The following is a 26,192-nucleotide window of genomic DNA, read 5'->3' on the forward strand; positions in this document are numbered from 1 at the left end:
ATGACAGAGACACATTAAAAGCAGTGTTTGTTTGACCATCACAGCGCTGACACATTCCCGCTGATATTGATCTCAAAATGCCATCTCCAATACTGGGCGTTAACACTTCATATCACATGCCTATTGTCATTCTATCAATCATAAGCTTAAATATTTAATAACACCGGCCTTTGATCATTGTAGTCTAATTGATAGAAAATCTCAGTGAAAAGGCGTGGATGATATTTGTGTACTACACAGCTTTACATTATTAAAATTAAACATTGACTTGAAGTAATTGTATTAGGTACTTTATGGAATCCCTGCACTGAAAAGAGGAAAAGATAAGATCTTGAAATTTATGTCGACTGACCCTTGAGCAGGGCAAGGGTTAACTATCTGTTGACTAGAGCAACCATTATCAGATTTCGTTTGTAAACGTGTGGTGGATCAGTAAATTTGCTTTGATAACTGCTTGAATCGCCCATTATGTCACAGAGGCATTTTAATTGAATCTGCCCATGAATTATTCACACTCCATTTTTGAATCCATGAAGTATTAATGACAGTTTCATAAATGAACACCCAGTATTTCTCTATTCACAAAGAAAGGTCTTGAGGAAACCATCATCTCAAAAACAGAAAAACATCTGTGCTCATGTAACAAAACAACATTTCACTTGCAGGATTTATGAATCTGGCTGTCATAATGATAACCTTAACAGAAAAAAAACTCCAAATGATTTTTCTTTATCAGTTAAGTGAGAGACAATGTAAACAAGGTTGGTATTTGCCTATATGATTCATCGTAATCTTGAAGGTTGATACACAATATCGTGTTTCATAACACATTGCTCTTTCTCTTTTTCTGGGGGCATGTTATCAGACCACATGTCATCTGGCCATACATCACCACCAGGGGGAGCCACCTCAGACCACTAGAGGGAGCTACAGGTTGTCCATCAGGTCCAAATACTCAATCTAAGGAAGTGATAAATTGGTACTCTGAGCTCTCAGGGTGTGAGTCATGATGGTAACTGTTGCTTTCAGTCTCTTTTCATTAAATAAAGAACCATTTGCAGAATTGAAATTTTTAATCATTTTTTTTATTGCATGATACTGATAGTGTATCAGACCAAACAGTTTTAATTGAATGGCCAAAGTTGCTCTATTTAACTACAATTACTTTTTAACCTGAAAAAAATATATATAAAGATTCAAGTCTAAGGAAAACAAAATAACTTATTTTATGTAATCAATGCAGAGAAGATAAAATTTAATATCCTTTTATTCCCAATCAGAAAGATAAACAAAACTACATTTATTTTTCTTGCCTTAAAAAGAAACATAATTCCAGAGAACAACTACTGACCATTGTTTGTCAGATTTGTATACAAGGGATGCGATAGCCATACAAAACATTTTCTTAAATATCAAGGATTCAAGTTTCATAACAATATTTGCACATCATCACTCACTGTTACATTAGACATAATTTTCCACATAAACAAAAACTAGACCATCTCATCAAGTTTAAGGGCGGTGGGGTAGCCTATTGGTTATAGCATTTGTTCATCACGTCGACGACCCGGGTTCGATTCTCCACATGGGTACAATGTGTGAAGCTCATTTCTGGTCTCCCCAGCCATGATATTGCTGGAATATTGCTAAAATCAGCATAAAACTAAACTCACTCATTGATTCTCCACATGGGTACAATGTGTGAAGCTCATTTCTGGTCTCCCCAGCCATGATATTGCTGGAATATTGCTAAAATCAGCATAAAACTAAACTCACTCACTTACTCACTCATCAAGTTTACAAGTGAATAAATATTTCATTACACCTTTAAAAAAGCTGCGTTGAAGACTATGGATTTCAGCCAATGTTGCCAGCGTAGCAGCTGTTTTCCATGTACATGCTTGTGTACACTGTCCACCACCCCTGCTTCCCCTCCCCCTGAAGGCCTGACTGACTGACTCACCAGGAGGTGTGGGGGGGAAGCCTTATTAAACACAACAGCCCTGGGGGGGATATACCACACTGTCTTCATTATTAAACCTTCAGATTGGAATGTTCAATTTAGACTTGATGTCTAAACATCGAAATCAATGAGTAGAATGTACAAAAAGTGTTCTTTTTTCCCAAAATAATAGTCTTTTTGGTATGTGTTATACACTATTTAAAACTGTATAAATAGTACTGCATCATTTTACACTTCACTCATTTTCAAAGCAAAATTCAGTTTTGTAGACATGTTTTAAATGGGATTTGAAACAAGTGCTGATTTCAATATTTTACTGACAGGCCAACAGACTACATGGCAGAAAATAATCCAAAATATAATAGAATATAGGAAATAATTACAAGGAAATAATTTCATTATCCAACATCTGCCACATGGATATTACTCTAACGGGAAAAAAACACATTCCAGATACAGAAATGTATTTGATCCAAAGAGTCATGCATATCATGCAGCTCAACGGAATTAATAGTTTCCATTCACAACTCACACATTAATCAAATTCAAACAAGTCTTTAAATCTTAAATCAAACAACCTCCAAGAAGCAGGCCCAGGATAACAGCAGTTTCAATTACACACCTGACGTACCTAAACATGGACACAATAACACAAAGCAACCGTAAACTATGTTTGAGAACTCTTCCAAGGTGACACTTATTCTTGCTTGGTTATTTCTTCTACCTATTATTGATCGCCAAGTTTCTACCTGTCGGCTGACGAGGCGGTCACTCGGGGCCCCGGACCATGCTACAGGTAATACAACAAGTCTGCCTCATCGATCCTGGCATTGCTGGCATTCCTTCGACACAGCTGTCTGGGCTAGATTGTGTTAATAACACAAGTGGATACATTTCGCCCTCATCCCTATCACATTTTTCAATGTTGCTTAGATATGGCTGCTATTGTTCACCATGACCAAGCTAATTTCATTAGACTTTTCATCCTAGACTAACGCTTAGTCTCTGAATATATATAATTTTGATAGCAACAAATAATCAGATTAAAAACTGAAAAGGAACCCTAACGAGATGGGAGATTCAGAACCTGAGGAAATATAGACTTGCTTCATTTAGAGCTTAAGCACTACAGAGAGAGCTAGGCAGTAGGGGAAATAATGTGGTTCAGGGACTGTGAGACTGACTATTTTTATCCTTGTAAATCGCTTCACACTGATTCTGATTCGCTTCTGATTCCACAGTATACATGATAATTGACCTATTAGCACTAGGAGTGATAAAACCACCTGGCTGCCTGTTGAGAGGCTTCTGCTCAACTTCTCATTAATGATGGCAGCAAGATTCTGTATCTGAGGGTGTCCAACATCCCCATGTTTAAGATGTTTGCTCTGTTTCAACTATGAAGCTTTAACCTGAACGTCACAAAATATCTGAACGATGCACATGTTATCAATCTCTACATTCATGACCAATTCATCTCCAGGTGCAAAAATATAAATGAGACTTATATTGAAACAACAAGTGTGGCCGCCGCCATGTTTTCCGATAAGTCCTGGCAGTAGACATGTTTATGACTCCTCAACATTCCGGATTCTCTTTCCAGACTGTTCTGCACCGGCAGGGAATTCTTGTTATCCAATTCAAGTATGTAAATCCGACTCTTCCACCATCTTTCTGTCAAACTTCTCAAATACTAATTGGTTTGTCACTGTTCATTCTACCATATCTCTATGAGACCCATGTCTTGATCATGTCCCACTGTTTCTGTATCAGATACCTCCACTGTCTGAAAACTCTTGCTTCAACCATTTCATTAATCCGTCTCACAGTCCCTTAATCATTTTATATTCTATATACCTTACTGTAATGCAAAATCCCTAAATGAAGCAAGTCTAGATTTTTCTAAGGTTAAGTGTTCTAAATCTCCTACCTTACTGTGTCTCCTTTTCAATTTGAATGGAGATCTTAGTTTCTATCAAAATTATATATATTAGGGTACTATTTCATCTGTCCCCACATTTCCCTATCAAACCTCCACCAGTTGTTTAAATCCTGGCAGTTGGATCCTTTATCAAATCCTTCAACTGTGTCCATCTACACCCATTTCTTCTGTATTCCCATTTCTCTATCAAAACTCTTCAACTAGTTCCAGTTGTTTAAATCCTGGCAGTTGGAACCTTGTTCCACTATCCTTTATCAAATCCTTCAACTGTGTCCATCTACACCTATTTCTTCTGTATGCCCATTTCTCTATCAAAACTCTTCAACTAGTTCCAGTTGTTTAAATCCTTGCTCCACAATTCTGCATCAACCCATCAAATGTTCAATCATTCCATCTACATTCCATCCTGTATTCCCACTTCTCTACCATACCTCTTAAATTGTTGTCTAAATGCTGGCAGTGGTACCCTCTTCTCCAATTCTTTATCAAACCCCTCAAAATGTGTAAATCCTTCCTGTTAGACCCCTTACCAATCCCTCAATCCCCTATCCAGTCCCCATTTTCCGCTTTCTTGACAAACTGCCTTGTCCTCCAGTTTAATGCCAACTTCCTCCCACAATGCATCACCAAGATAAGCCCCATCCCTCTCCCAAATCCCAATCACGAGCCCTGCTGCCAGAACATCAAACCAACAGGTGCTGCCGGGCTTCAACCAATCACAGCAGTCATGTCACTCATAAGCAGAGATTACCACTTGTAATTTCCACATTTATTACCTTGTGATGGGGGTATTTAACCTGACCTATAACCTCTGACCTGATACTGAGGTCAGCCAGCAGGCAATGTGCTTGTATGAAGCCACCACTGATGTGGGATGATATCGGCCATAATGCCCTTGTATAAACACACCATGTGCTTCTTCAACCCTGCCATAGTGCATCTGACTACAGGCTCTGTAGAATGTCTCAGGCCAGGAATAAACACAAGATAAGATAAAACATAAATATCAACCTACCATGCTACATTGAAATTTTTGGGAGACTGAAAAATGCCCATTGAGCACCTGAATGACATTAAAGAATAAATTACAGTCTTATCAAAATGCACCTTGGCATTCCATGATTAATCACTTAATAAGTGTATATTAGTTACAACGGATGAGGTTTGATAAGAGTCCTATTTGGGCCACCAAAATATTCTACTTTAAAGATACTAAAATTGCCAGGTTTCCATGATTGACTACTTCTGTTGTCTTTTCCTTACACTTGCAAGATTAAGGCTTCAGGCATTACGAAGTACATAAATATGTCAAAATGAATTAAAGAAAAACTGGTATGAGAAAGTCTGTGACCAAGATAACATCTTTATCCACACTGGCTTGGAGCAAAGGACTGTTGTGCACAGCTCTTAAAAAATGCTTCCTCAAAACATATTGAATCACCCCTTGTACACATGATACCTTTCAAATATAATTAGTTGGTGTTAAATCTAGTTCTAACTCATTTAAGTACATCATCCTTAAAACAATTCTTCCTGAAAACATATTAAATCACCCTTTGTACACATGTTAGCCTTCCAAATATAATTAGTTGATGTTAAATCTAGCTCTGATTCATTTAAGTACATCTGGTAATTTTTATAAAAGATTGTAAAGGTTTTATTACCTTTAATTAGGCAGACCCTGGAGCAAAAAGGGCACCTGACATTTTTCAAGATCATACACCTCTTTATCAAAAATAGTGAGTGAGTGAGTATGGTTTTTCGCCTCTTTTAGTAATATTCCAGCAATATCATGGCAGGGGACATCAGAAAATGGACTTTGGCGTGATGAGCAAATGCTTTAACCATGAGGCTACCCCACTGCCCCTTATCAAAAATAGAGTTGTAGGTTATTACTAACTGACTTATTTCCTTATTATCACCTTCCATCAAGAACAGTTAACCTTAAAGCGATTTAATTCTTTTCACAAACAAATCCTCCTGTTTATCCTATAACCATTTAATAAAGTATCCCATGTTGAGCCAGTGTAATGTTGTGTGAACTAACACTGTCTCCACACATGATCCTAGGTGTCAGAGGGGTGAGATGTGTACTGAACCTGACAAACCAGTTGGAGGCCAGAGTGAGTGGTTCACCACATGCCCGCTGTCCCACCCCAGTGTCAACATCAACTCCATCTGCAGTGCACGCACCCTCGTTGTGTTTGGGCCACTGTTGTTACTGCAAGCATCTGTGACTCATGTTTGTTGACAGTAACAACAGCCTGGTACAATGTTGTAGTGTATAATTAGCCAATTTTCGTCCCATAATTACCTCGTTTTTCAGTGACAGCATATTCACAAATAGTTTGTGTTGTTTTTGCTGTTTTCAGTGGTGTTAATCACACTTTCGGTTCATTTCTCTGTTGTCTTCATATATGATACATGTTTTTACAGATTCAATCAGGGAGAGTGTTTTGTGAATAAATAGTGAAAATTTATATAAATACTAGTAAATATTTAAAATATTTTAAAGAAAAAACAATTGTTAAATTATCTTAATAAAATATACTGAAGGAAACCAGAGACTCGAGCTCATCATTTACAAAAGCCACAGCAATCTAGACTTGCCAACTACAGATTTGTATCGACTGTATTGGATATATTTGTTTCAGGTTCTGTATGAGTGAGTGAGTGAGTTGAGTTTTACGCCACACTCAGCAATATTCCAGCTACATGGCAGCGGTCTGTAAATAATCGAGTCTGGAACAGTCATCCATCGTTCTGCACAATTGGGAACCGATGACATGTGTCAACCAAGCCAGTGAGCCTGACCACCCGATACCGTCAGTCACCTCTTACCACAAGCATTGGTAACTGAAGATTAATTCCAAACCGGCCCTTCACGGGTCAGGTTCTGTATGAAAGAATACTAACTAATGTTGGAAAAGTTTCAATGAGAAGTTTGTTATATCTTAACACACCTGCTTTTGAAAGAACATCATTATCAGGTGAGAATTGGTCTAAACAGTTTCCATTTAATTGACAAAAAAATCAACAACAGTTGTTGACACCACTTTGCCATCAGGCTGATGTGTTTCCAGTTTCAAGAAGAAGTATTCTACATTATTCCAGGTTTTATCAGGTGCTAAAGCCATAAGTCAGTTGAGTTCAAGCATTGAAACTACCTACATTATAAGGCATCACTGCAACACTAGTTTGACATGTTTGTAAACTTTCCCGAGGCTTTGAACTGGTCATGATATATTATACAGAAGAATGAACCTTGTTGTGGCCACATCCAAATATTATCCATAATCAGTTGCCATTGTGAACACCCAATCCCCATTTCAATGATCTCTTAAACCAGCAAGAGGCATGAGTATTCCGGCGAGGACACAGGAATAAAAACCATTTTCATAATCATAAGAAAGTCAGTATCATCACGTTGTGTTCATGAATAACTACTTAATAGTCATGACACCTGGGCCTAGATCTTCGAAGCTCTCTTAGAGCTAGGATAAGAAAGTGCCATACATTAACTTACGACTATCTTAGCGCTAAGAGTGCTTTGAAAATCTAGGCCCTGGTGTTTACATGTGGGGTGAGCATATCCTGTCTTAACAGTAAAAATACATGCAAGGGCAAATCAAGTTTAACCTGAAGAAAAACAACAGAACATGTGATACAGGTCGCTGATGCATGAAATTTGGAATGTCCTCTACATGTCTTGATTTAAATCTTTTGAAAGTCCATGTTAAATTATAACCCAAATCAAACAGGTTTTGAGCGACAGCCACTGTTGTTTTCTGAACACTCGCTACAGGAAGTTGACGTGTTTCAAAGTGTTGTCCCTCAGGGTTGTTCCAAGGTTCATCCAACTGTTCTACATCAAATCATATCCATTACTATGTAATCGGGCTACGTGGTGTACTCACCCCCCAAAAAAACAATTGTTTGAAAAATGTCCTTCAACATCTCACGCAGACATTTTGTGAAACTTCATTCCATTTTTTAAACGACTCCAATTTGTTATTCATAGAATAAATCATTAAACTAACAAAAAGCTGTGCTTTCTTTGTTCACACATCTGTTTCTTATGCAGCTGTTAATAATTTCAATCTCAGAAAAACTATTGATCAAAAGCCCGGTCAATAGGTCTTGCAAAGAAAAATGGCCACAATGTAATCATTGTTGCATAAACACAGACAATCGTACAGACAAAGTCGTACAAGCATGTTCCACTTTTGTTGTGATAAAATCCAGTATTTCAACTGTCGAGACAACCCATCAGTAATCTGCAGCATCTCACTTGACTGCACATCAACAATAGCCCTTTCATGATATTTTCCACACAACAAATAACAACGCATGACTTTATTATCCCTTAGCTCAGCATGTTTGCTAATATCTAGAGTTACATCAAATCATGTTTCAGAGAAAAGCACTCTCCTGTACAAATCAAAATTTAAATAAGTATTGCTTACAAGATACTCACTGAAAGTATCTTGCTTGGCCTACATTGAATGGAATGTGTAAACATGAACATAGTCAGCACCCAAACATAAAACATCTCATAGGTAGGTTACATATGCCCAAAGGCTACATCTTGCCTGGAAAGTGACATAGCAAACCTAATACCTTGAGCACTTGGGTCTGTGTTGAGAAATACACAGCCAAACTCTAATCACTAGTGTCTTATCTTACATATTTCCCTGTATTGCAACTTTGTGAAACTGTAGCCAACTGTTCTACTACCGTGACTACTGCTCTTGAGATTGGTGAAAAACTGCAGCAAGCTATCTTTTGAAGTTTAAGACCCCCAATAAATCTTCCACCTACATGACATAAGAATGTCCATGAGATTACAAGGGTTTTATGACTCGTATACCCGAGTACATGGGTGATATGTGTCACACATACAGTACAGGATCAATATACTCAATACATGTACATGGGACGTTGCATTTGTACTTACAACTGACATATGTCAGAAACCTTTGAGAAATTACACATCTAAATCAAAATTTAAGGCCAGATAATTTCTATAAAAAATGATTTAAACTTTTAAACTTCTTGTAGGAAATGGATAAAAAGACATCCAACTGACTGTCAGAAACTTTGAGAAGAAATGAAATGGAACTGCAATATAATTTATTATCTTCTTCAACATGATCTGTTGAAATGTTTGACCCAGGTTTTCATCAACTGTCAGCATTTCTAAGGTCTATGAAGTAATGAGACTTTAATGTATCCAAACTTTTAGTGTTTAATCAAGTTAACATTGAGCTCAAACCATGGAAACAAAGATCTTAGGAATGGAGCTTTGTCCAGAAATGAAAGTGAACTGGGCAACCGATCCAACCAATGATCTGCTACCTGTAAGCCAGCTGTTACAGTCACATTTCGTACTGAATCTAAACATCTGTCTCGGTTGTACTAAGCATCAAAACCCATTCAACAACCAACAACAACCACTACAAAGTCTGAAATCTCTATCCAAACAGGACAGAATGACTGTCATGTATACCAATCAACTTCTACCTATATAGGTAATACAAGCTCTACCTACCTCCACTGGTTGTGGACTCCATTATAAGTCATGGTCCCCTGATCACGTAAATATATCCTGGCCGACCCTCCATAAGCCATCTTGACCACCGTTTACATGTATGTATCCCACCTCGACTCAAACTGTATAATCCTTCTGGTTAATCCTTCTGTATCTTCTCAGTAGCCTCTGCCCATTACAGCACTACACACAAGCCTGGCCTGTCAGTGAGGTTTCCTATACACTCTCTACTGCTATAGCTGGCCGAGCGAAGCTAGCCAATCGGGACACTCGCCACCTTTGTGATTCACTGGTTTCAGGGCATTGTGGGATGGGGGAATGTAAACACAGCCACATGTCATTGTGATGGGATCAGTCCAGGACAACCGGGAATCATTATGATGTCATCAAAAGCAGGTTATGATTGACATAACTATACACACGTATGACACTGTACACGATATAACTCATTCATCTAACCAGGCCTTACATAACTGAGTTTCATTAACATCTATGGGTTCACAGTCAGTTTGTTTTATCATATATCAAATATAGATTTTTCCCCTGAATAATTATGTCATAATTTATTATAAAAAATATAAAACAGTTTAATTTGGAGGCAATGCCAAAGGGTTATTATGGTTTAAAAACTATTAACATTTCTTTTGTAGGTACATTTAATTTATATCATGTGAACAATGCTGTTGACCTTAAAATAACAGATCTCCTCGATTAATCTTGTCTTGTAAATTACATATAGTAGGCAAAGCCACAGCAATGTGAACAAGCTGAAAAGAGTCACACAAATTCAACCCTGGGTTCTTTTGCAGTTAAGAGCCATCATAACCAATTCTTCATTTACCTGGGAGATTAAGAACAGGATTAAGTTAATCCCAGTGTACTAATTGCACCTGTATGGCCAGTGTAATTTACACCAATTACCTGGAAATACAGGTAGATCCACACCTACTACCTACTGTGTATACACTAACTGCTCTGTTTGGTCTGATGTAAGTCACCAGGTGAATGTTGTGATAGTAATTAACACCATTGTTCAGGACACTCAGGTAATTGTTATTTACCTGTCTATATATGTTAATGACAGAACCTTGTAGTATCAATTAGAAATCATGCTGTGTTCAGCTAATTCAGTTATCACACACCTCTTGCCGCATCAAAGATTAAAGGTGTACATCAAACGAGAAAATGTGAAGGTCTTCTTATAAGAAGTAATATTCTCCACAAGACTGATTTTCACAGTATTTTGTCTTGTACAGAAGTCATTATCCAAATGAATACATAAAGCAGAACAAGATCTAAAAATAGCACTGTACCACAAAATAATGTTCCTAATTGCACATTTCCTTCAATAATAATTATTCACACAACATTGCAATTAGAAATTGTACATTCATAATTAAGCTTACTCTTAATTGTTCCCAATTAATATTATATGCACCATTCAACCTTAGAGAAGAAACTTTTCTTACCTTTGGGTCAACCCTGGATCTCTCTTCTGAAACATAACAGAAGATAATCAGTGTGTAATATAATATGACACATCAGCTATCACATGCTGGTAAAGGGGTCATTTGAGGGTACTTCAAATATATTCTTCCCTGTGTACAGAAATGTACCCTAACCAAAAAGGGAAACACAAGTCTACTTTCACTTGGTAATGTACAACCATGCAGCTCGGACATGTCACAAAACCATATTATGAGTGAGTGTATGTGAGTTTAGTTTTAAACCGCTGTTAGCATTATTCCAGCAATATCATGGCGGGGGACACCAGAAATGGGCTTCACACATTGTACCCATGTGGGTCTTCAGCGTGACAAGCAAACTCTTTAACCACTAGCCTACCCCCATCACCCCCTGCATTATCAAATGGATACACTTTTGTGAAGCAAATACTGTTACCCTAGGTACATTAATTTTGTTGGTTTTAATTAGGGTACATTCTGGTAGTGAGAAAGGTACAAAGGATACATATTTTTAGTACCTGTTACAACTCCACTTACAGACAGGCAACCACACACACCATGAACAATGGACAAGTCCTAGAAGCTCTGCCCACTAGAGCTTGTTGCACGGAGGATATGTTTGTTCTTGTGCTTATGATATCATGTGAGCGGCCATATTGCTACCACTAATTAACCTGTCAATACCTGTGTGTTGATACTTGAAGAGATTATCATCACACTGATGTTATGCAGCTGAGTAACACACGGTCTCAAATTTCAAGTGTTATTATAATCAAATAGAATATGCGAGGTATTTCATTTTGTTCTTATAAGTAAGCATCCTCGATAATCTTCAGGGTATACATTCTGATAAATCTCCACTATACCCTGGATGCATCTACGGCTCAAGCCGATGATTTTATTACCTCCCTTGGTTGGCTTTTTATCCAATCAGGTGTCTACGCTGGGAAGTTAAGCGTACCAATCACAACTCACTTTCGCTTTTCAAATTATCTAACCGATTAAACTTGGCAACACAATAAGATATTGTTGCAGAGGTACTCTGAAAGAGGTAGAAGGAGTTCTTGCATATATATTTTTTAAGATTTCAGACCTGTCAATTTGTATGTATGTTTTCCTCCAAAATCTGAACAAACTTTCGCGGCTGCGACCACTATCTTTGTTGACACTGGCAAGCTCGGTTGTAACGGCGGCTTATCTGATTGGCTACTGAGCCAGCAAAGGGAGGTAATAAAATCATCGGCTCGAGCCGTACATGCATCCAGGGTATAGTGGAGATTTATCGGAACGTATACCCTGGAGATTATCGAGGATGACAAGAAAGTAAATCTAGATATTTCTGTCACAATCTTTCTCAATTTGACACCTTCTTAAAGACTGGTGCACAGAACTTAAGTTACCCCTTGAAATGAACAAGTCATTTTCAAAGCTGGTTGTAAAATACTGTGGACTGGATGGCATGTTCTAGAATCAGTAATTTATAATCTGATGCAATATGTTTGTTTGTTGTTTAACGCCACACTCAGCAATATTCCAGCTACATGGTGTGGGTCTGTAGATAATCAAGTCTGGACCAGACAATCCAGTGATCAACATCATGAGCATCAATATACACCATTGGGATACAATGACGTGTCAACCAAGTCAGGGAGCCGGACCACCTGATCCTGTTAGTTGTCTGTGTACCTATTTAATTTATGATCTGCTGTATTGTAACGTGTACGTTGTTGGCTAGTGTGTAAACAACTTGTCTACTTGAGTGAGCTGGATGATGGATATCGGTCTGAACAGTATTTTCTATTAGCGTGAGGTGGAAGGAAAACCACAAGTAATGCAGGTCACATGCCATGTTGTGAAACCCATGAGTATGTTATGGTGCTGACAAACAAGGAAGATAATCAAAACACATCTCAGATTTAAACCAACTATCCCAGGTTTCTGGGATGACAAGGGGACACAACTCTTCATGTAACTTCAATAAACTTAACTACTTTCTATTTAAGAAAATGGGCCATAAAGCTTAGTGATGAAAGCACTTGTTATTTTTAATATCCTGGTTTAAGTCAAACCATGGTCTATTGTCAATGTCCTATTTTTTAAATACCGAAAAAAGCAGCTTAAATTCATATCACTTGCTCTGGTAAAATAAATATTAATTTTCTGAAATTATTTACATGCAATCATTTTTACCAGTACAGTTATCCGACAAGGGTGTCTCCGCCAAGTTTATACTGTCATAGTCTGTACCTAAGTAGAGCTCTCCTACAATGACCAACAAAGAGAACAAACTCCGCAAGTCAACACGAGGATGCTCAAGGAAGGATGATGTCAGCACGTCATGAACGAGACTCGGTATAAAGGATGTGAAAACAAAGGCTGGGTGGCCAGTTAACAAAATGCTAACATAGATCTAGGTCTGTTTTCTTTCTTTGTAATACAATCGTCTCCTCTGTTTGTGTTTAATTACTGCAAGGTTAAGATCAGAAAATGGCCTCTTTAGATTGTTTGTCTGGCTTGGTTTTCTTATTTAGCGGTGAGGATCTTCAGGTACAAACATTTTGCTACATTGTAATCTACTAAGTAACTACATTTTTGCTTTAATTTTTTACACTAACATCTAAACAGGAAGTTAAATTTCAATAAAGTTACATCAAAAAGGATTATATAATTGAGCAGTGTGATAGCTTGGAGTATTTAAGGCAATCCATGTTCAGGCAAAATGGCTGTCCTAGAAAATGTTACCCGTTAATACTCTTATTAGTCACATGGACAAAATCGCTGTATAAACTATTCACAAACTGCAACATATAGACTAGATACTGAAAATAAGCACCAGTTCTATCATTGTTCCCATTTCACATAACTGACAAAATACCATTTTTTAATTTAATTTTACAAATTCAAAATGCAGTTGCTAATCTTAGTTTTAAATAAGTACAGCATGGGAAAAAAACTGCTTGTCATAATATCACAACAAACAGGGAGATAGTTCACTTGTGTTGATAAGGGAAGTGGCTGACACTGTATCTGTTGATATAAAAGAGGCAGCGGCTGGAGAACAAAGGGAGATAACTTTCATGACAAGCCCTCAGAATGTTGGTAGAGTGCATGCCTTGCATGCTTGTCACCAAAATGATGTCATCAGAAAGAAATGCCCTCATTATACCACCGTGATCATACTTATGCTTGTATACAATTTGAATTATACTTTCATCGAAAAAAGTCTTGAATAAAATTTTCATGTAGATTGATTATAAACTACTTCTACAAACAACTATGAAATTGTACATGTGTCAAAGCTTCAAATAGACCACTTTTTAATGGATTACAACTTCTTCATTCACCAGGATCAAAAACCATAGTTAACATAGTTACAAAGAATAATAAAGTTGTTATCCATGAAAAACATTTCATGTATTCTCTCAAATAGTATATCTACACCTCCTACCAGAGCCGACCCGTGAAGATCCGGGGTAGAATAGGTCTTCAGCAACCCATGCTTGCCACAAAAGGCGACTAAGCATGTCGTAAGAAGCGACTAACGGGATCGGGTGGTCAGGCTCGCTGACTTGGTTGACACATGTCATCGGTTCTCAATTGCGCAGATCGATGCTCATGCTGTTGATCACTGGATTGTCTGATCCAGACTCGATTATTTACAGACCGCCGCCATATAGCTGGAATATTGCTGAGTGCAGCGTAAAACTAAACTCACTCACTCACTCCTACCAGAGCCTTTATATATCCCTGTTCCAACTACATGAGCAGATGATTAAAACAGCATGATCCTGGAATTAGCTTCAATTTTGTTTTAAAATTATATAATTGCTACAAAGATGATTTAACTGTGGATAAAACCTAGAACTGAATAAAAAAAGTTCTGGAGTACATGTTTTACACAGCTCATCACTATGAAGTGGGAGGAGACAGACCCACACAGGAATGAAACCTGGACCTTTGCAATGACAAGCAAACTCTCCACCCAGTGTGATTTCTACAAGATGAGGCACCCAGCAACCTTTAAGCAGGATTAAATTCCCTGCATGCTGCATCATCCCTCCATTTATCAATGAATCTGCTCACTTTGTTCGAGTCTATCAAACAGTTGTACTATCACGGAAGGTTACTTCCTGAACTCTCAGTCACCTTCCTTGTTACCATACTGCCCAATGGTCCTTCTCAACCCAGGGTGATTGAAGTTCAGGACAACTACACACATACCCTCTCAACAGCAGGCAAACCTCAGCTCACTCAAATTCAAAATATATAACAAGTAGTAATAACTATAACAGACCAATTGCATCTTTTTCTTTTCAAATTAGGTAACTGCTAACAAGAGTGTTCTTGCAATCAATGTTACATTTCCTACTCAAATTGATAAACAGCATTGATAAACGGCATACTTTTAGGAACGATTGATGGATAAACAAATGACCATCCTTGCCATCCATGGAATTCACAAACATGTTTTCAACATGCCAGAGGCATACAAGTTCATAGACTGGGGATAGTTGTTGCACCAAGATGTGATCTTTGCACTACCATTGTCCTAACTCCAACACATAAACAAAACATACATCACAGCCATTTGGCTGAGTGAAAAGTGGGAAACAGGGCCCTGGATTTTGAAAATGTTGCAGCTTTGTGAGATTTGTATTAATTAAGACGAATACCCTTACCTCTACCTTAGCATCTATAAGTGTAAAATTAGGGCCATGAAAAAAACACATGCAACAGTTTTGTGCATAAATTAAGAAGATTACCCTACCTCTACCTTAGGATCCTTAAGTGAAAACGAGGGTCATGGAATTGAAATATGCTACAGTTTTGTGGGGCCTGCATAAATTAAGAAGATTACCCTTACCTCCCTTACAGCATCCTTAGGTGGAAACTCTTCATTTTCACGTATACTCCCTGGGTAGGAGTTCCGTGGTGTTGACGGTGAGAACACACTGATATCCTCGTACTGGTGGTCCGAACACATGGAGCTGCGGTTGGAGCGGTTCATGTCAGGGCTGTAGTTGAAGGATCCCCGTGAACGGAGTCTGCTCCACTCCGTCTCCTTGCGCTGCTGTCTCGCCATGTCGATGTAGTCACTACTGCTGCGAGACGACGACCGCTTAATACTGTCAGCTCGATGGGCCTTCGAAGCATTCAGATTCTCTGAAGCTTTGTTGATGAGATCGGTGACAGATTCAGTGGGTGATGTTCCTGGAATGTACTCGTACATGTTCGACCCACTTGAGTCAGCACCCTGTGTGTCCTCTGAACCAAAACTACCGGAAGAACCTTTCTTTTTCCCAGTTTTCATCTCCATAAATGTCCGCACAGCTTGTTGTTGCTGTTTCTTAAGATCCTCAACCTTCGGTCCAGACTCACCAGACAGTGACTGAGAATGGAGAACAGCGTTTGCAGGATTTTCATCAACAGAGGATGCCCTTGGTCTGTCAGGTCTCTCAGCAGCTGGATGGGAGCTCCTGCCTTCCAAGTAGGAATCATCATCTTTATATGATCCCTTATCCTCATCCTTGAAAGAGTTTCTATCACTGTTCCTGTATGAATTCCTATCTCCTTCCTTGCAGGAACCCCTATCACTACCCCTATGTGAACCTTTCCCAGAAGCTAAGGAACTGGTTGAGTCCCTATATGATCCTTTGTCACTATCTTTGAATGAGCCCCTATCCTCATCATCAACTATCACCTTGTTCAACCCACTGAAGGAACCCGTTTCATTTCTGTCTCTCAGTTGTGTGAGTTGGTCTGAGGACATTCTTTTGAGGCTGGACCTCTTGGCCTCTTCTTTCCATTTATCTCTGGTGGCGCGCCAGTCTGAGGAGCGGGGGATATTTGGAATCATACACAGTAGAGTCAGAAGGACCACCAGACATACGTTGTCTTGAGGCAGAATTATCTGCCTCCTCCTGAATCTGGTCCAAGGGCTTTGAATCTGATCTGGAACCACGATTATTAGGATGATTCATTTGCACATAATCTGTTGCACTTTGCATACCATTCTTACTATCAACCTGTCCTGCTCGTAATGTTCCTTCCGTTTCATCATAAATCCCATACGCTTTCTTCATTGAAGGCTGGCGGCCTACACTTGCCGTGCTGGACTTGGCATCTGAACTGCTTGCACGAGCATGAACATCGCCATCCCTAGGCATTGGTGATCTCTCATCCTGTGTGAACACAGAATCGTATGAGTCTAAGCGTGAGTCGTGCTCTCTCTGCATTGGTGCAGGGGGAGAATCCTCATACTGGGTGCTGCCAGACGTGCGAGTGTCTGTGGAACTCTTTGGTTGGGAAGGGGTAGAAGAATCAGAGCTACGACAAGATGCTGATCTCCGACTGTTGATAGAGGATTGGGAATCTTGAGACTTTCGTTGAACACTTAACAAATTCTCTGCATATGATGCACTCTTTTCTCTCTGATGTGACACAGCTGATGCAGAGCTCTGACGAGGCAAAAGTCCACGAGACCTACTTGACAGCATAGACGGGTCAAGGCTGTATCTGCCCCGAGCCATGTTACTCTTGCTGCTTACAGAATCTACCACAGATGCAGATGAAATATCACCCCTAGAATCAGACAGACTTGACTTTGAGCCAAAATCATCTCTCCCAAAAGGAGCTGAATTTTCTGAAGGGTGGATAACAACACTGGAGTATGACTCTGCCTCTCTCATCCCCGTATGATGACTTGTGTCCTGAGAAGAGGCAGATGACAACCTTTTTTCCGGTTGATGTGGAATTCTTCCACCATAGTACTCCTTCGACAGACTACGAAGCATGGACTGTGTGCTGGGGTCATATTCTGAGTAATGTGGCATCACAATATTTTTCTTCCTTTCAGTATTACTTTCCTCTTCTGGTAAATAATCTGCTGCATATTTTGCCTGAATATTTCCGAATCCTTCAAATTTAGAACTGCTGCCATCATACCTATACCCCATTCCTTTACCGCCATCTCCACCCAAGGCTGATTTGTCCTTGGACAGATCTACATCATGTTTCTGTGAGGACCGTCGAGCTTGGGAGGATTTCTCCTTGAAACCTTTCTGACCATCTGGCATGGACATGGATGTTTGTGCACCTTCATCAGTTACCTGCACCTCAGCATTGCACTGTTTTGGATCAGTACTTCGGAGAGAAGTCTTGATTGCATAGGAAGACACATCCGTCTGTGTGCTCGTGTTGTAATATGGAGTCTGTTTAACAATATAAGCCTTTGACTGCTGAATCTGTGCAGAAGGCTGATCACTAGGAGCACCAAATTTGGGCGGATTTTTCTTATCTTGGGGGCTCTGAAGTGGACTTGTACTGGAGTCTACTAATGTTTTTTCCTTAGCACTTTTATTATCACTCACGGGTCTCACACTCAAGGGTGCACGATTGTCCTCAGCTGGACTGTGGATGGAGCTGGAATCCTGATGGTCTAACCTATGAGCCTTGGCCTCTTTCTCATACTGACTAGAAAACACAGGTGCTGGGTAGGCTGAGACAGATGCTTGTGAGGAAGCCAATTTATCACTGAGCTCACTCTGGTCCACACCCGGAATATCCCGCTCTGGAGGGGATGGAACACTGTATTCCTTATCACCTAAGTTGTGTCCATCTGAATCAAACCTTGGAGGAGGGTACCCAGGCTCAGAGTTAAACAAGTCCTCGAATTTGTTCTTACCAATATTTTCATAATTCTTTTGCACTACCCTTCCGTATTTGTCATACACAAACTCAGTCTTAAATCCAGGGTCACTCTGATTCCTGGCAGATTTGCCATCCTCACCCTTCCTATCAGACTGAGGGCTTTTCTCAAACACAGGCCTCAAGTTGGAGTGGTGGATGTGCCTGGGTTTCACTCCAGGATGTACTTCCTTCTTAGTGTTAGTATGGTCTGTCCAGGACTGAGCCCGAGCTGTGATCGGTTGTCCTGTCTCACCAACCTCACTAGCCTTAGTCACAGGCCAGGATGGGTACTTTTCATGAGCTTGGTTATAGCGCCCATACTGCAGACTGGAAGGATCTCGCACAGGTGGGACAGGTGGGTGGGCAGGTGAGTGGCCAGGTGAATCCATAAGTTCATGTTTTGGTCTGGGAGGAATTATAGGAGCATCCATATCAGCCTCCTCATCTTCGATCTCAGATATTTTTTCACTGCCTAAAGGCTCAATACCAAAAGCAGAAATATTTTCATAATCTGCCCTGTACCGTCCTAAATGGTGCGGTGCTGATCTGCGGCTATACTTATCACTTTTTTTGGTATCCGAATATGTATCATCATTGGTGTACATGTTTGGCCTTGGTTTCTGGTATTTGGGACCACTCTCCTTATTATACATACTCCAGGCACTGTTCGGTGATGGCGGATGATGCCCACTTCCCGGCCCCCTCACGTCAAGCCGTTTTGGACGTACTGGGTTACCATAACGGTTTTCCTGGACAATATCCTCACTGATATTTGGACTGGACTTAGCTGGAGAAATGGACGGCTTCGGAGTACTACCGGAATAGGGGATATTTTGCTGTAAGTCTTGGTTCAGACTTGGAGTGGACTTGGCTGATACAAGCTGTCTGCTGCGGGATACCCCATGAGACACTGCATCTCTTTGCTCGGCCTCTGAGTAACGTCTTCGTCCCTGGTTCTGGGGATCTTGTTGACCTTGGTTCCCTTGGTAACCTTGATTTTGACCTTTGTCTGGAGGTCGTTGCCAGGGAGGATCATGGGAAGTCCTTTTCTCCTCTCTTCTATTCGTGGACTTCGCCACACTGAAACAAAAAAAAGATATATGAATAAAATTTTAAGACATTTCTTAAAATCTAACTTATAAGTAATCAACTATCAGGTAGATATAGTAAATGATATTATCACGGCCTGCATATATTTCAAGAATACATTAATAAAAACCTCATTTTCTTCACACAAGCAAGATGCCAGTCAAAACTAAATACTATTTTCCTAACTGCAAGCCATGTAACTGTAGTCCAGCTGCGCCAGCAAGGATGGGAAACAAAGTGAACCAGTATATCTCCTATACAAACATCCAGCCAATGAGACATCATTAATTACTTGTCTCCTACAAGACGCCAACACACCCAGAGGTCACCAACTAGCAGTGATACAGCTTTATGTCACCGACTACATAACCTGGTAGCTACCTTCAAATAAGTCACAGATACCTCCAACATACCAAAGGAAAACAGACTGCTGCCAAGACCACATATTTGGATCAGTTTCTGAACTTTTCTGTGCAACTGCCTCTTCACAATCTGTGCTTTAGAAATGACTCAATTTGTGATGTATTAGTACTGAAGACATGGTTCAAGATTACTCATGCTGAGCAAGCAAACAAAAGGGTTAGAGATTGTTTTGGTTTCTATAAATACAAGAGAGAGATAGCCCTTGGACTTGCCAGCATCGTTCTGATTGTTTAACATGAACTTCTGGGTTTTCAAGACAATACATTTGTCTTCTATGCAGCAATGTCAGAATGATGAATACCACTCGCAATCAGTTGAACGGGAACAACTACATGCAGTTTCGGTTTTGGATTGCGGAATATGGACTCGTCCGCCATTAAGGGTACCGGGAATGTTTCTGTATTTTGACTTTGTTTAGGGTACATATCTGTACACAGAAACGTACCTGGGGTACGGATCTGTAGTACCTGTGCCCAAAACGACCCCTCAGTTATAGACTCAGGGACAGAACCCTAGTCATTGTAAATAGCTTACAATAAGTTGTACTAACAATACACATGATTATTAAGTTGGTTGGTTGGTTTAATATCTCACTCAGCAATATTCCAGTTATATGGCAGGGGTCTGTAAATAAGCAAGTCTGGGCCAGACAATACAGTGATCAATATCATGAGCATCGTTCTAAGGAATTGGGATATGATGACATATGTCAACCAGGTCAGCGAGCCTGCTATTAGGCCAGATCAGGTGAATACCTCTTGATTTACTGTTCTTATGAACCAGGAAAAAAAATATGTAAAAATCTGACATACTGTTTGTTCTACATCACCTGAGGCCCAAGGCTTGCAATGTATTTAGGAGATAAAATCTGTTCAACAATAACTTTATTATCACTAAACCACATCTACTCATGACTAAATCAGGCGGAAATCCAAGACAAAGATTTCAAGCATTCATCCATAAATCCAACTTTTGAAACTGGAAGGAGAAAATTAGGACCCCAAAGATATCATCCCTCCAATGGATGTAGACACAATGTTAGCTATCTCACACCTGGCCTCAATGCCGTGAGAGGTACACCATGCAGAGCAGCTTAGATTCTTAGTATATCCTCAGCAAGGAGATGTTAAGGAGAAAAATAAGCTCATATCTCCTCCTTCCACCTGCATAAAACACAGATTGCATTACACCAGGGAGATATACGTTATATCAACTACTAAAGCAGCATGGCCAGTCACTGATGCTATCTGATGTCCGCATAGTTGAGATAAGTCTTTACTGTTATGGATCTAGTTGGTTCTATTGTCAGACTAACGGTCCACGCTTATCACTTGTAGCACAATATCACTCCAACAAAACCTACCGTTTAAGATGTCAAAACGCACACATAGACGCATACCGTGATGAATACCACACTAAGGAAGATGAATATACTGTCACAAGGTGGGGACAGATTGGCTTTGATAAAAAGCGTGAGAACATATTTCTGACTGGTAACTGGATAACGATAATTACTTATGAAAAAGTGTCTTGAAGTAATGTCTTAATTTGTCTGTCGCAAAAGATTCATTCCTTGGGACACTTATTGACATAGTCTTTAATCTATACATGTAATGATCCAGGATGAAGATAACCAAAATGTTTTTGAGGTTAAAAGATGAAGGCACATTGTTTTCTAAGCAGCAGATAAATGTACAGTGTTTTCAAAGTATAAGACATATGTAAGATATGTACATCAGTAATGTTTTTAACATTTTCGGTGTAACCTGTATCTATGAGTGCATGTGACAGCATTTACTGAATTGGCAATCAAATTGACAATGTTTATCATATTTTCTGGTCAACATATTTAGTTTCCTGTACTTCAAATATCTTAGAATACAACTTTTGTAGTTGTTTCACACCACACCTAGCAATATTCCAGCCATATGTGAGCAGAATGTTAATAATTGAATCTGGACCAGACAATCCAGTGATTAATATAGACATATATAGTGTGGATACAATGACATTCATCAACCAACGAGAATGTCCTCCCTAGTCCCCATACTAAAGTCCTCTTACAGCAAGGTTAGAATGCTGATGACCAGTTCTAGCTCAAATATCACCCACATCTGATAATACTAGAACTGAAACGTTGAATTGAGAAAGAAGAACTTTCATATGTCTTCTTTAAAGATTATTGTTATACTGAACCTAAATTGGTCATTTAAATCAAGGCATTCTCCAAATATATAGTACAATATTTGCAACAGTCAAGGTAACTGATGTTATAAAAATTACAACACAGTTCCCGCTACACAGTTTGTAATAATCATTCCATTTATAAGCTAATAACTTTAAACACCATTTTTACTTCTGTTATACATGTGTTGAAAGTAGACTGGCTGACTGAGTTTGGTTTTACGCCGCTTTTAGCAATATTTCAGCAACATCACGGCGGGGGACACCAGAAATGGGCTTCACACATTGTACCCATGTGGGGATTCAAACCCGGGTCTTCGGCGTGACGAGCCAACACTTTAACCATTAGGCTACCCCACCGCCCCTGTTGAAAGTAGAAGCTACAAAGGTCCAAACAGTAGTGATAATATGTTTTAGTAACAAGATTTACACGAATACTAAAAACGTTTCCATGACAATAACGTTTCATCTTTGAGCACCTGTTGTTATAAGCTAACAAGTGATGGTGAAACTGACACGTACAGTGTATTACCAAGGTATTTAACTGTATCACATTGATTGAAAAACATTCAGTATGAAAGGAAAATGAACAGATAAGAAATTGAAATATTTGAAAATTCAAATAAATTCTTGATAAGAGATCACAATGTGAAACATTTTCCTGAGTCATAACTCTCCACATACTTGACAACGGACAATCTTCAAGAAACAAAGTATGTGTGTCCCTGACTTGGAACAATCATGATTATAAACAACAGAGGAACTAATTATCTCACCTGGATCAGAGAGCTCAACAAGGTATATCACAGTAAGATAATATGAAACAATCAGTCTTAGTAATCTGTCTCCGTAGAATACTCCAAGGATCAGTCATGACAGTCACATGGTAAATATTCCCGTGGGTGGCGTAAATCCAACACTGACGCAATCCACCCATGAACTCAGGACGACGATCACCTTCTCCCACCACGGGGATTTTATGTTCAAATGTCACTTAGACCTCAGTCTCATTCAGCCCACCTGGGACGAAGCCATGTTACTGTGTATCAATACTCGTCAACAAAGGCAGGTACTAACAGTCAATAATTCCTTTGTTGATATGTTAGGTAAGCACGCCAAAAATGTTCTTACCTATTAAATGTGATTAAGCATTATGGAGTAGGAACGTAATAGGAAAGGTATGTTGACGAACGAATAAGAAAAATACCTGCCGTGTGGACTGACCCAGAAAGGGCTATATATAGACCAAACACGCCTGTCCTACTGTATGTAGCACTGCAGTGTTAATCCTGGCCGTGTCTGACGCTACCTGTGCTGGGTCCTCAGTGCATCAATAATTAGTAGCCAGGTGAACGTTATCAGCAAATCACCCAGCAGGTGCTCCAGTTGACAGAATGGATGGACGGACAAATGAGAATTAACTGCAGTGGTCAGAGAGGCATGACACAAGGATGTGTTTTGTGAGAGTAAAGACACAAAAGAACACAACATCATACAAAATAAACAGTGAGATAATGATTTCTCATTATTGGGAACATCAAAGGCAGTTATAAATATCAATCCTGCTGGGGGTATTTTACTGATCAAATATTCATGAAGTAATTTTAACAACAACAATACAAATTTCACTATCAAGGTGCATCTTGTGAGCCAAATTGTCCAATAAGAGTTAGTGGTTTGGGTCATGAAGATATTCCGATATAGTCAAAGTGTCATTAAACCCAATTCACTTCATGATATGAAATATTAATCTAGGGAACCAAAACAACCCTTTTTTGACATTAGGGTTCAGACATTAGGGTTTAGTCTGTTTTACAGACCCTGAAACAAATATATCCCTGAAAGCCCATGCAAGTCTAGAATATATGGCAAGTCTAAATTTCCACAGTTTTCTTCTGAAAATGAAGAAAGTCTCTATGCTCCGTTCATTACATTTCATGACTATTTTTCATGAACATTTTTTCTGTAAAATATGATCATTTCAGAGACTATAGATGTTAGTCTAGGTTCAGACAAGGAGCCCTTGAATCAGATCCTCAAACACTGTACAAGTATTCAGGGAAGGTCATTTCCAAAATGGCCTACAGTAAGGAGTGTTGGTTGTGCATCATAACTTCATGAATAACTTCACACACCATTGAACATACCCTAAAATACATTAGCAGTGCCCAATAAATAATAACTAAAAAATGTCATAAAGAATATGACAGTGACTTAAAAGGAATCAAATAGCAGGGCCCAATAGATAACTAACTGACAAATATTGTACAGAACATGATAGTAATTTAAAAAGAATCAATCATCAAGAAACGTTACCACCTGTAATTGATACGGCTAAATGTTATTTACAATCTGTGCCAGTATTCTGGTGATAGATGGTTGAAACCTTGAGAAACACATCTCCAAGATATGTGATACATCTGGTATGTCCACTGTACCTGAACCAGACAGACAGACAATGTGCTGCATGTGTAACTATCAACACATGCTTCAGCTGACATAACACCACCTACATTCCTGGGTGTTACGGTGTTTATAGCCTCCTCATAGAGTTACACCACCACAATAGACCGGGAATAAACACGGGGCAATGTACACAATGTATACCAACAATCATTATCCAATTCAACAGGATCTGTTTCATGATGAGATATGTCACCAGTTACTTACTGGCAAATCTCTCCAGCAAATAGACAGAGTGAAGGTTGAAGAGTTATCTCCCCACTAAGAGTGCACAGGTGAAGAAATATGACTTGGATGAGAAATAAAAAACTTTATATGAGATACATTTTTCAATGATTTGACATAACTGACATCAATTACATTTCAAATATATAAGTAAATGTTATGACATCACTCCATTGCTCTTTAAGTGTGTATAAGTTGAACAAAATATTTCAGTCAAATGGAAGCAACGGTATGAATACACAGTGCCATTTAGAAAGTGGTCAAATGTAACATATGTTATATTTGGGATTTTTTTAGCAAAGTACAGATTCTAGTACTTTTGTTGGGTTGAGTCCCATGCGGGATTCGAACCCACACCCTCAGAGTCAGGCACCTAATCGCCAGCACACAAAGTCAGCTCAGCCTGCACAGCCACTGTGACTTCCACTGGAAGCAACGCCTTATCAACAGGAACTATTCCATCTCTGGGTGATTTGTTCACCACATGCGAAAGTTTTGTACTTACATCTAAATACAAATTAAGTGATGCTGGTTGTGTTTGCACCTTGGCTATCATCAGAACTAATTCAAGCCAAAGAGAGGCCTCTAAAGCATGTATAAAAAACAAAAGTGAAAAAAAATCCACTAGAATGACCTTCACGAATACATGCTTTTCATTCTTTCTTCATGACATACAAACCATAAGGTTTAAAGTACATAAAATAATTCATCAGAAATGAAAGTTTTAACAAAATGCAGATGTTTTTAAATATATTGCTACCTCCCTTCCTCCCTCCCTACCTCCCTACCTACCTACAGGATGCAACAAACGTATGAGGGATTCAAACCACATTTGTTTGCAAAGACAATGCATTGAAGTGAATGAACTAAAACAGTGTGAAGGTTTATCTCATATGCTCCCTCCCTCCCTCCCTCCCTACCTACCTACCTACAGGATGCGACAAACGTATCAGGGATTCAAACCACATTTGTTTGCAAAGACAATGCATTGAAGTGAATGAACTAAAACAGTGTGAAGGTTTATCTCATATGCTCCCTCCTCCTACCTACCTACCTACCCCACCTACCTCCACCTCCCTCCCTCCCTCCCTCCCTCCCCCTCCCTCCCTACCTCCTACCTACCCCTCCTACCTACCTGCCACCTACCTCCCTCTCCCTCCCTCCCTCCCTACCTACCTACCTACCTACCTACCTACC

The 26,192-nt window shown here is 39.3% G+C and overlaps 1 protein-coding gene across 3 annotated transcripts in view; it reads right to left on the reverse strand.

Moving 5' to 3' along the window:
- LOC124277397 (protein Shroom2-like) overlaps positions 1-16,911 on the reverse strand; it is a 70,897-nt gene extending 53,986 nt beyond the window's left edge. For 2 of the 3 annotated variants that reach the window (XR_006898815.1, XM_046713079.1), the window contains exons 1-2: positions 15,787-16,911; positions 10,926-10,951 (exon numbers count right to left, since the gene is read on the reverse strand). Coding sequence is in view for 2 of the 3 variants with exons in the window: in XM_046713079.1 (XP_046569035.1) it covers positions 10,926-10,951; positions 15,787-16,779 (1,019 nt within the window). In the remaining variant the exon portion in view is untranslated. Of the gene's footprint in view, positions 1-9,456; positions 9,683-10,925; positions 10,952-15,786 lie in introns of those variants that run through there. The other variant, XM_046713080.1, reaches the window with a different exon arrangement.
- Positions 16,912-26,192: the final 9,281 nt, after the last annotated feature.

The sequence above is a fragment of the Haliotis rubra genome, unplaced genomic scaffold (genome assembly GCF_003918875.1).
Source record: "Haliotis rubra isolate DU_JTF1 unplaced genomic scaffold, ASM391887v1 Scf221, whole genome shotgun sequence".
In the NCBI taxonomy this organism is placed as follows: domain Eukaryota; kingdom Metazoa; phylum Mollusca; class Gastropoda; order Lepetellida; family Haliotidae; genus Haliotis; species Haliotis rubra.